The sequence below is a fragment of the Pogoniulus pusillus genome, assembly GCF_015220805.1.
Source record: "Pogoniulus pusillus isolate bPogPus1 chromosome W unlocalized genomic scaffold, bPogPus1.pri SUPER_W_unloc_1, whole genome shotgun sequence".
In the NCBI taxonomy this organism is placed as follows: domain Eukaryota; kingdom Metazoa; phylum Chordata; class Aves; order Piciformes; family Lybiidae; genus Pogoniulus; species Pogoniulus pusillus.
In genome coordinates, this window is record NW_026974535.1 from 4,494,996 (window position 1) to 4,507,380 (window position 12,385).

General features: G+C 44.5%; 1 protein-coding gene across 1 annotated transcript in view; it reads left to right on the top strand.

The window, feature by feature from the left end:
- The window catches only part of LOC135173789 (spindlin-Z), a 480,483-nt gene that overhangs the window by 380,695 nt on the left and 87,403 nt on the right, over positions 1-12,385 (top strand). The window contains exon 3 of the mRNA XM_064140934.1: positions 7,780-7,828. Within this exon, the coding sequence (XP_063997004.1) occupies positions 7,780-7,828 (49 nt within the window). The remainder of the gene's footprint in view (positions 1-7,779; positions 7,829-12,385) is intronic.

The following is a 12,385-nucleotide window of genomic DNA, read 5'->3' on the forward strand; positions in this document are numbered from 1 at the left end:
GTTGAGACTATTGGGTTAAAAATTTTCTGGAGACTAGAAGATTGCTATTCAATACCATAATTCTGCTATCTCCTTATAAACTCACAACAAGGTCAATTCGCTCTTGTTTCCTCCTCCTCCTGCCCTGTGTGTGTGGCAGGAGCCACTTTATCAGGAAGAACATGTGAGCAGTAGCCCTCCAGAGGCTTGTTTAGGCCTCTTGGGATGGCAGAGGCATTGGTGGGGGGGGAGGACTGGAGCACTGGGGAGTGTAGATCTAGTTTTTTTAGGATGGGGAAAAATTCAAGGGGGTTTGCCATGGATGGAGCAATTGCTTTATAATGTCTAGCTCTGTATTTTCACTCTCTAAATATAATTCTGTATTTTCTCTCCAGTTTTGATTTGAGAGTTTAATTTCTGTCAGCTCTCATTAAATAAACCATGACTTGGCCCAGCACTGATCCTTGGGGAACACCACTAGTGACTGGCTGCCAACTGGATGTGGCACCATTCACCACCGCTCTCGGGGCCCGGCCTTCCATCCAGTTCTTGACCCAGCACAGAGTGAATCTGTCCAAGCCACAAGCTGCCAGCTTTGCTAGGAGCTTCTTGTGGCAGACGGTGTCAAAGGCTATGCTGAAGTCCAGGTAGACTACAACCACAGCCTTCCCCACATTCACCAGGCAAGTAACCTGATCATAAAAAGAGATCAGGTTGGTCAGGCAGGACCTGCCCTTCCTAAACCCATGCTGGCTGGGCCTGATCCCTTGGCCATCCTGTAGGTGCTTTGCGATGGCACTCAAGATGACCTCTTCCCTGACCTTGCCTGGCACTGAGGTCAGGTTGAAAGGTCTGTAGTTTTCTGGCTCCTCCTTTTGACCCTTCTTGTGGATGGGTATCACATTGGCCAGCTTCCAGTCTCTGGAGACCTCTCCAGTGAGCCAGGACTGTTGATAAATGATGGAGAGTGGCTTGGCCAGCTCATCTGCCAGGTCTCTCAGCACCCTAGGATGGATCTCATCTGGTTCCATGGACTTGTGAGAATCCAAGTGGCTCAGTAGGTCCCTTACTGCTTCCTCCTGGATTACAGAGGGAATATACTGGTCCCAGTCTCCATCTGCCAGCTCAGGAGGACACATGTCCTGGAGACACCTTGTCCCTCTATTGAAGATTGAGGCAAAGAAGGTGTTAAGCACCTCTGCCTTTTCCTCATCCTTTGTCACTATATTCCCCTCTCTATCTAATAAGGACTGGAGGTTGTCCTTGCCCCTTCTCTTGACATTCATATATTTTTAGAAACATTTTTTATTTTCCTTGACAGCCATGGCCAGCCTAAGTTGTAAATGGTGTTTTGTCTGTGATGGTTTGGGTGTTCCCCGCCCCCTCACACTTTTAGAAATCACCCAGACTAGTCTCATCCGGCTCTGGAAATATGAATGAAGCAATTTATTTACAGCTAGCACAATATACAAGCAGATATTTATGGTATATACAGTTATATACAGAAATATACAAGGTAAAAGGTAATACAGAAACACAACTCCCCTCCCAGAAACCTGAGTCCCCAGGAGGGGCTCTCAACCACCCCCTCACCTTCCCCCTACCCCTCTCAACCTTACCCCAGTCCCAAGGAAGAAATTGAGGTTCGGCCAAGAGGTTAAGAAGCAAAGTGGGTTAGGCCAAATGGAAGGGTGTGTTAGAGAGATGCAGCTCTGTCAGCAGCCCAAGCAAGAGTGAGAGAAAATGACGAGAGTGTTATCAAATGTTTTTCTTTCTTCTTCCCATCATCTCAGCGAGACTGTGAGGGAAGTAGACATCACCATTGTTTTCCTTTCACAGCCGCCTGTTGTCCCGGGTTTGGGCTGATCCCTCCCCCGGGAAGAAAATTCACAACACAAACCCCCCTTCTTTTTTGAAAGTCAGGGAAAGATGAAGTTGTATTTTCTTATAGTATAAGTATAACAATGTAAAGAGAGATAATAACTAGAGAAGGAAGGAAGGGAAAAAAACAATACAAGAACCTTCAGGGAGATGGGGGAGGGGTCAAGCGGCGGCGAAGCAGCAGAAGCAGCAGTAGCCAAAACAGCAGCCGGGGAAGATAGGCGAAGCTGAAGCAGCCGAAGCCAGCGGGAGAAGGGGGAGAACAAACTGTGCTTCTAGACATTAAGTTCTTGATGCTCCAATGAAATTATATTAATTTATCTATTGTTGCCATTTATGTGGCCTATCCCTGGAATGTTCATCTCTCCCCTATGTCTGAGCTAGAGGATCAGCTCAAACGGCCACACCTGTAATCTAGTTCTTCTCACCAAAACATTCTAGCTAGCTTCAAACTAGCACATTGTCTCTCTCATTTTTTCCTACAAGACCTAGCAACATCCTTGAACTCTTCCTGGTATACCTCCCCCTTTTTCCAAAGGGGATGCACCCTCTTTTTTATCATTAATCCCTTCAGAAGCTCCTTGCCCATCCATTCTGGCTGCCTCCCTCATCGGCTCATCTTCCAGCACAATGGCACAGCCTGCTCCTGTGCCTTCAGGAGTTCTTTCTTGAAGTAGGTCCAACCTTCCTGGACCCCTTTGTTTCTAAGGGCTGTTTCCTAAGGAACTTTCTGAGTTAGTTCCTTAAATAAGCTGAAGTTTGCCCTTCGAAGTCCAGTACTTTTCTGCTGGACTCTACACTTGCCCTTGTTGAACTTCATAAGGTTACTATGCACAACTCTCCAGCCTGTCCAGGTCTCACTGGATGGCAGACGTGTCTTCTGGTGTGTCAGCCGCTCCCTCCCAGTTTTGCACCTTCAGCAAACTTGACATCACTCTATCCCTTTATCCAGGTCATTGATGAATATATTGAAGAAGGCTGGACCCAGTACTGATCCTTGGGGAACACCACTTGTTACAGACCTCCATCTATAATCTGTGTCACTGACCACAACCCTCTGAGCTCTATCTTACAGCCAGTTTTCAGTCAACCCCACTGTCCATTCATCTAACCTACACTTCTTAAGCTTGCCTGAGGAAGCTGTGGGAAACTGTGTCAAAAGCCTTGCTGAAGTTGAGGTATGCAATGTCCACTGCCCCCCCTCCTCTATCTGCCCAGTCATTCCCTTGTAGAAAGCTAACAGATGAGTCAGACATGACTTCCCCTCGGTGAATCCATGGTGATTACTTTGGATAACTGGTGGGTTTGAGAAATTATCCCCCAAATAAAATTTACCAGACCAGCTCAGATGGCTTGGAAGTAAGATAAAGCTATATTTTACAGCAAGCTACATTTATACATTGCTGTTTTGTCCCTCTTAGCACTCCAATGAAAGATACAGACTTTATCATTATTTTCCTTTTACAACCAGTGCCCTGTTCATTCACTCTATATTCAAAAGAATGTCCAGAAAGCTCCCCTCTCTTGTTTATAATTTAGAACCAAAATAGAGTGTTAACTCTTAAACTGCTACAATAACCTTCATTTCCTCCACATTATTTGAGATGATGACTAGAACAAGCTGCTCCATCATCTTTCTAGGGATGGCTGGCAGAACTGTAGTTTCCTGGGTCTTCCTTCTTGCCCTTTTTGAAGACTGGAGTGACAATGGCTTTCCTCCAGTCCTTGCATACCTTGCCTGTTCCCCAAGACCTTTCAAAGTTAGTGCAGAGTGTGATGGTTTGGATGTTCCCCACCCCCCCACACTTTAGAAATCATCCAGACTAGTCTCAGCCGGTTCTGGAAATATCAAAGAAGCAATTTATTTACAGCTAGCACAATATACAAGCAGTTATTTAGAGTATATGCAGAAATACACAAGGTAAAAGGTAATACAGAAACACAACTCCCCTCCCAGAAACCTGAGTACAAAGGAGGGGCTCTCAATCACCCCTTCACCTTCCTCCTACCCCTCTCAACCTTACCCCAGTCACAAGGAAGAACAGTGGTTCAGCCAGAGGTTTAGGAAGCAAAGTCGGTTAGCCCAAAATGGAGGGTGAGGTTAGTGAGATGCAGCTCAGCAAGCAGCCCCAGTGAGAGTGGTGCTGACTGTGAGTGGTTATCTAATGTTTTGACTTATGTTTTTATACATCTCAGTAAGACTATGAGGGAAGTAGACATCACCATTGTTTTCTTTCCATAGCCTGTAATCTAGTTCTCACCAAAACATTCTAGCTTGCTTCAAACTAGCACAATCCACCCCTATCTACTCCACTCAGAGTATTGCTGAGAACTACCAGATCTAATTTAAAACAATACTTACACTAATGGATATTACAAGTTCAGTTCACACTTCATTCCGGCTATCTCAGATGTAGGTGATTCAAAAGCTTAGAACAGTTTGTCTCCTCACAGATGAGACGAGAACAGGGACTCCCAGGTGATATTTGGACCTTCAGCAGACACCATCACTCAGACAGGTTTCCCTTCACCCGAAGGAGAAAATACCCAAACAGTTTTCCCTAACAGATTCTTTTCGCGTACAACAGGAACTTTATCACCGTCTACTGTTTGGACCAAATTGGATTGTGCAGGTCCTGCTCTGTTCACTGAACCTCTACTATTCACCAACCACGTTGCTTGTGCTAAATATTTGTCCCAGTTTTTCAGGGTTCCACCCCCCATGGCTTTTAGGGTGGTTTTCAGCAAACCGTTGTAGTGCTCAATCTTCCCTGAAGCTGGTGCATAGTAGGGTATGTGATAGATCCATTCAATACCATGCTCTTTGGCCCAGTCTTTCACAAGATTTTTCTTGAAATGATTGCCGTTGTCTGACTCGATTCTCTCTGGAGTTCCATGTCTCCCCAAGCCAAGAATGGTGTTTCCTGCCATCCGGTGCTGGTCTCTACCATCATTAGCACATACTGCTTGCCAGAACGAGATCGAGGTAAAGTGATGTAGTAAATCTGCCTGGCTTCATCATACTTGTACTTTGACCACCTCTCACAATATCATAAGGGCTTGATTCACTTAGCCTCCTTAATAGCAGCACAAATATCACAGTCATGTATGATGGGCACCTACTGCATGCCCATCAGTATGTTGCATCTCTGCCTTGATGTCCAGATGAATCATGGGCCCACCAAGCTAAGAACAGTTCACCTCGGTGTTTCAAATCAAGGTCAAGATCACAGTTTGAGAAATTTTAGCAGCTTGGTCTGCCTGCTGGTTGTGTTGGTGTTCCTCAGTGGCTCTGCTCTTAGGCATGTGTGCATCTATGTGCCACACCCTCACTGGAATTCTCTCCAGTTGTACATCAATGTCCTGCCATAGATCAGCACACCAAATAGGCTTTCCTTTCTTCTGTCAACCATGCTTTTTCCAGTCTTTTAGCCAACCCCATAGAGCATTGGCTACCATCCATGAGTCAGTGTAGAGGTAAAGGATAGTCCAAATTTCACATTCAGCCAAATCAAGAGTAAGTTGGACAGCTTTTACCTCAGCGAACTGACTGGATTCACCTTTTCCATATCTTGCTTCAGTAACTCTCCTGGTAGGACTCCAGACTGCTGACTTCCATCTTCGCTTGTTCCCAAGAAGATGACAGGAACCATCTGTGAACAAAGTATAGTTCTTTTCCTGATCAGAGAGATCACCATAGGGAGGAGCTTCCTCAGCACGAGTTATTTTCTCCTCTGGAGGTTTGGTACAGTCTGTGCCTTCTGGCCAGTTGGTGATCACCTCCACCAGACCAGGTCGGTCAAGATTACCCATTCGTGCCCGTTGGGTTATCAAAGCCATCCATTTAGACCAAGTTGCATCTGTGGCATGATGCGGTGCTGAACCTTTGCCTTTGAACATCCAGTTTAGAACTGTCAGTCTAGGAGCTAAAAGCATTTGTGACTCAGTTCCAATCACATCAGAAGCTGCTTTCACTCCTTCATAAGCTGCTAGTATCTCTTTCTCTGTTGCAGTGTAATTTGTCTCTGAACCTCTGTACCTACGACCCCAGAAACCAAGTGGACGACCACGTGTCTCATTTGGAGCTCTCTGCCAAAGGCTCCAAGTTGGTCCATTGTCACTGGCAGCCGTGTACAGAATGTTCTTAATGTCCGGACCAGATCGCACAAGTCCCAAGCCCACTGCATGGACTACTTCTCGCTTGATTTGATCAAAGGCTGCTTGTTGTTCAGGTCCCCACTCAAAATTGTTTCTCTTACAAGTCACATCATGCAGAGGTTTGACAATCTGACTGAATCCAGGAATGTGTAGTCTCCAAAATCCCACTGCACCCAAGAAAGATAGAATGTCCTTCTTATTGGTGGGAATGGCCATGGTGGAGACTTTGTTAATCACAATCTGTGGAATGTGATGGCGACCATCCTGCCACCGCACTCCCAGAAACTGAATTTCCCTGGCAGGTTCTTTGACCTTGTCTCTCTTAATGGCAAAACCTGCTTGCAACAGAATGTCAATGATTTTGTTACCTTTCTCGAAGACTTCCTCAGCAGTTTGGCCCCACACAATGATGTTGTCGATGAATTTTATATGCTCTGGAGCTTTACCTTTCTCCAGTGCATTGTGGATGACTGAGTGACAGATTGTTGAGCTGTGTTTCCACCCCTGAGGCAAACGGTTGAACTGGTACTGGATTCCTCTCCAGGTGAATGCAAACTGAGGCCTGCACTCCTTTGCTCTGGGAATTGAGAAGAAAGCATTAGCAATGTCTATGGTAGCATACCATTTAGCCTCCTTCGATTCCAGCTCGTACTGGAGTTCCAGCATGTCCGGCACAGCTGCGATCATGGGTGGAGTCACCTCGTTGAGGGCACAAAAATCTACTGTCAGTCTCCGTTAGGATTATGCACAGGCCAGATGGGACTGTTGAAAGGTGAATGAGCTTTCTCGATGACAGCCTGACTCCCCAGTTGATGAATCAGCTGATGAATGGGCAACAAAGAGTCACGGTTAGTTCTGTACTGCCTGTGGTGAACAGTTTGAATAGCAATTGGCACTTCCAGGTCCTCTATGTCATGCTGTCCCACAACTGCAGATTCATCTGAAAGTTCAGGTCTAATGGACAAATTGAATTTACCATCCTCAATCTCTACAGATGCTATTCCAAACTAGCATGGAAGGGAATCCCTTACCACTGTTACCTTTCTTTTTTTCTTGTTTGCGCTAGCCCTAAGTCTTTGGACTGGCTGACAAGTCCTGGGTGTGCATGAACATTCAGCTTCCATCCTCATTTGTCCAGCCCTCTGTTTCCAAAGCCCTGTGCACGTTGAGCGTGGGCAATTGGGAAGTCTGGGAGGATTGGGAGGGGGATTGCCTGCCTCCCCTGCCTCGCCAGACAGGGACCTGCCTCCATTGCTCCCCATCTCTTAGGTCTCTTTGTTTTTCTGGGTGACAAGAGGGCATGAGATCCCCTGGTTCTTGTGCCCCCCGCACTTGCTGACCCTCTCTCAGGGATGGTAGAGCCTGGCTTGGCAAGTCTTCCTAGTCTCTTATAGTCCTTAGCCTCACAATTTCTTCCTTCAACTCAGCCACTAGGCTGAGCAGATCATTCATCTGCTCACATCTAATACATGTGCTGTCTCTGCTCCCTTCCATTGCAAGTGCCATACTCTGGCACTCTCCACAGCCAGGGGCCTGGACACCTACATGTCTGAGCAGAATCTCTGTCTGGGTACCCACAGTTTTAGTGACACCACCTCTTCTTCCTTGCCTACCCCTTGCCTCCATTGTAGGAGATCACTGATCAATCTCATGAAGTGCATACATTTTTTTACTTGAAGAAGAGAACTTTTCTGTAAGATAGCTTTTTGACATTGTGTATAATCACTTTATTTTTCAGTAATTCCATTATTTGTGTTGTAGGTCATGCAGGAGTCTCTGCAAGCATGATGAAGAAAAGAACTTCCCACAAGTAAGTTTCTAATATCTTTCCTTTTGTTCTTAATATCTGTAAATAGCTTTCTAGAAATGCATCTGTATTGTTCCTGTTATTTTGCTCTTGAAAATCATGTGGAGTAGGATTCAGTGTATGTGTGTAGAGTCAAACTGTAATACTTTTGGGAGGACAGTGGAGAGAATGCAGCATTGGTAGAATTCTAAACATTATTTTTAATGTTCTTCTAATTGAAATTGTCCTGTCAATACGATTCTGTAATTTATATTTCAGAGACAAGAGGTTTCAAGCTGGGAATTGGACACATGTACTCTAAGATTTACTACAGCTTTAGGATTTTTCACTTTTTTTTTTTAAAAGAAAGTACTTCTCTAAGGCAACTACTCTTTGTGTGAAGGGTACTTGCTTATCCTTTACATTCATAGCATGTATTATTCTCTCTACTGCATTTTTAAACAGCAGCAGCTAACTGCTGCTATGAGTAAATGTGAAAAGATCGAAGTAATAGCCTAGACATGGTTGACCTTAGTGTATAACAGCTAGATGTTGCATCTCTGGTGGGAGAACACTAAAATAAGATAAATGCTAAAATTTATTAAAATGCTGCTAGTTATATTTTGAGTATGAAGTCCTACCATAATGATATCATGCATCAGTCCAAAGCAATTTGTCTGGCAGAGACATCTTCTGTGATTAACATTTGAATTAGTATTACCTGTTTCCCAGGCACAACACCTGATGTAAAGTTACTCTAATTCATTCCAACAACTCTTCACTATTCAGTCTTGTCTATCTCCTTACAAGGCATTTATTTGTCTAGAGACAGGTAGAGTTAAAATTTAATTTCTCTTGTTCTTTTTCAACCGCTCAGAGAAAGGAGTGTATGATGGGAAGACTATCAGAGGTGGGTTGCCTTTTGTACTTGAGGGTGGCTAGATTTTTCTGTATTGTGTTGATATACACTTATTTAAACACCTAAATAGGTTGTATATTTTTTAGCATAAAGATTTTATGGGGCATATTAAGTCATGATCCTAAGTCACATGTTTTTCAGGCATTTAAGTGCTCAACTCAGTTTTATGTTATTTTAGCCTAGTTTAATTCATAGAATCATAGAATTGTTTTGATTGAAAGGGACCTTAAAGATCATCTAGTTCCAAGCCCCCTGCCATGGGCAGGGACACAGTCCACTAAACCAGGTTGCTCATCCAACCTGACCTTAAACACCTCCAGGGAGGAGGCATCTACAACCTCCCTAGGCAACCTGTTTCAGTGTCTCACCACCCCTACTGTAAAGAAATTCTTTCTAATATCCAGTCTAAATCTACCCTCCTCAAGCTTAAATCCATTCCCTCTCATCCTATCACTACAAGCCCTTGTAAGAAGTCCTTCCCCAGCTTTCTTGTAGACCCCCTTCAGGTACTGGAAAGGCACTATAAGGTCTCCCTGGAGCTGTCTCTTCTCTGGGATGAACAGCCCAAACTCTCACAACCTGTCCCTATAGGAGAGGTGCTCCAGCCCTCTGATCATCTTTGTGGCCCTCATCTGGACCTGCTCCAACAGTTCAATGCCCTTCTTGTGCTGGGGGTACCAGAATTGGATGCAGTACTCCAGGTGGGGTCTCATGAGAGCAGAGTAGAGGGGGAGAATTGTTGAAGAATTGCTTGGTAAAGGTTTTATTTTGTACCAAACCAAGGTGACTTTGTGTGATGCTTACTGACTTCTCTGAGAATGACAGAGACTAATATAAAGTTGTTTTTATTTGCTATTCATTGCTTACAGTTTTGAAATGAACAGTAAGTAGTACTGTAGGCATATTTATAGTAAACAAGTGGGATATGAACCACTATTTAAAAACATATGCTGATACTACTGTGAGCTGTTACAGCAGACCATGAATTAGTAATGCATACTTTGCCATTGATTTAGTTATGATGATTTTTACATTCCTCGTTTAAAGAAAAAGGGGAACAAGTCTACTGGGACTTGAAGGCCATAGGGGGATTCTAAATTAGGTTCAGAAGTTCATGGGGGAGAGAAGAGCCAACAGCTCTCCAGGTTTCTGGACTTGGCAGTTCAAAGACTTTGAGGTGGAGGTTGTGTCTACAGTTTAACTGTCACTGTATTCATCCCTTGTGAATTTCTGATCACACTTTAACTTGTTTATATTTGGTTATGGGCCAAACTTCCACCCACTCACTCCCCATGAGAAAGCTCATGGGTCAAGATAAAGACAGGGATATTGCTTACCAGTTACTGTCACAGGCAGAACAGGTTTGACTTGGGGAAAATTAATTTATTGCAAATTAAAATAGATTCATGTGGTAATAAACAGGAAGGCAAACATTAAAAGACCTTTCATCTTCCTTTCCCATGCTCAACTTCACTCCAGACTCCACTAACACCCACCACCAGAGTGGTGCAATTGAGGAAGGGAGTTTACAGTCTGTACATAACGGATGCTCTCTGTTGCTCCTTCCCTTTTGTGTTTTCTTTCCTCCTGATCTGGTGTGAGTTCTCTAAAGGTAACAGTTCCTCTTAGGAAAATCTGTTCCAGCATGGATGCTTTCAGGGGAGACAATCCTGATGGAAAAAATGCACAAGAATGGGTTCTCTATGTGCCATGGTTCCTTCAGGAAATATCTAACTATTCCAGTATGGGTCCTGTTGTGGAAATTAATGATCCATTATGAATATTAATTTTGGTATGAATATTCAGTTATATTAATAATATTAAAAAATGTGGGCAAATTCCCTAAGATTCTTCTGGAGTTTCGATCGACAGGAAGTATTTGCTCAAAAGGTATTTATAAACACAGAATGAAACAGTTTAAACAATCGGATCTTGGAAAATAGGAATGTGAAAACAGGAAAAGTTCTAACTACACCTATGGAGACTTAACATTAGCTGTAGCATATGTACTCACAACATGTTGATCCTTAAGTTTCCTGTATAAAGATGCTTCCAAAAACCACGATTATGATGCTGGGCTAAAATACAAAATATTCCATGCAGAGGGAAGAAGAGGAGACTGGGTTGCTGCTAAGCTGCTGGTGCAAGCTGCAACCACGTGGCCACTGTGATTCCCAGTCAAAATGAGCCATGAATGGATTGCTCCTCCAGTGGCGTCAGCGTTGAAAGGCACGGCTTCTAAACCACTCCTGTCTTGGGTTCACTTGCAAGTTCCCAGAGACTCTAATAAATTTAATAGATCCAATGACAATTTATAGAATTTTTAGAGTGCCCTCCCCTCTTCCCCCTCCTTTCCCAGAGATAGGGAATTAGATATATATAGAGAGAGAGGTAAGCACACCCAAATAAATCAGTCTCACTCGATTTGGAAGTTAAAAAAAGGAAAAGTTTAACAATAACTTAGAAAAAGTATTGGAGGTAGGGGAGTTTACAAAGGATAAGGAAGGGAAAACAGCAAAATACAAAAAGGGATGGATGCAACCCGAGCAATATGATGGTGTCTCTGCCTCGTGGCTGCCACGTGGTGTGCTGGTATGCAGTGTGTGTGTGTGTCGAGAGGGAGCAAAGAAAAGAGGAAGAAACAGGAAGCTCCTCTCTCTTTTATACCACAGGAAGTGGGGGGAGTGGGCTAACCATCACCTGGAGTGTGGCCCACCCCTGGGGAGGGGCCAAGACCCCTAGGGTCAGGTTCAGGGTTACGCCCCCCTGGAGTGTTAACCCTATACATTCCACCCCTTGGTTAGACCACTTCCACCTTCCTACGAACAGTCTTCTTCTCCAAAGATGGGAAAAAGTGTACATGGGTTAAGAGTTCTTGAAGTCCTTCTTGGTCCCCAGCTGTATCCCAAGGCGATGTGCTCCTCTGGTCCGGTGCAGGTTGGTGAGGTGTGAGCAGGACAGGAACGGAAGAAAAGTCAGTGAAACAGGAACAGTTTTGTTGGAACTCAGGAAAGAGTCTTTTCCCTCTGTGAAGAAAACATCAGGAATAGTCTCTTGGTGTCTGGCATCAGGGGAACAGGTGTAGATGAGATGGCTGTAGACATCCTCTGGAGGGAAATCAGGAACAGTCTCTCACTGCAGGGCATCAGTGACGAATCAGATGCAGGGTTCTGGTTGGACGCCTCGTGATGCGATGCTGTAGGACTCTGGATAGCTGCTGGTGTGATGTAGGTTCTGTTGGACGCCGTGTAGTGGTGAGGGTATAACTACAAAAACAACTTGTAACCCCTTATGAACTATAATACAAGTATTACACAACTATGATATCACAGTATCACAGTATTAATAGGATTGGAAGAAACCTCACAGATCATCAAGTCCAACCCTTTACCACAGAGCTCAAGGCTAGACCATGGCACCAAGTGCCACATCCAATCTTGCCTTGAACAGCCCCAGGGACGGCGACTCCACCACCTCCCCAGGCAGCCCATTCCAGTGTCCAATGACTCTCTCAGTGAAGAAATTTCTCCTCACCTCGAGCCTAAATCTCCCCTGGCGTAGCTTGAGGCTGTGTCCTCTCATTCTGGTGCTGGCCACCTGAGAGAAGAGAGCAACCTCCTCCTGGCCACAACCACCCCTCAGGTAGTTGTAGACAGCAATAA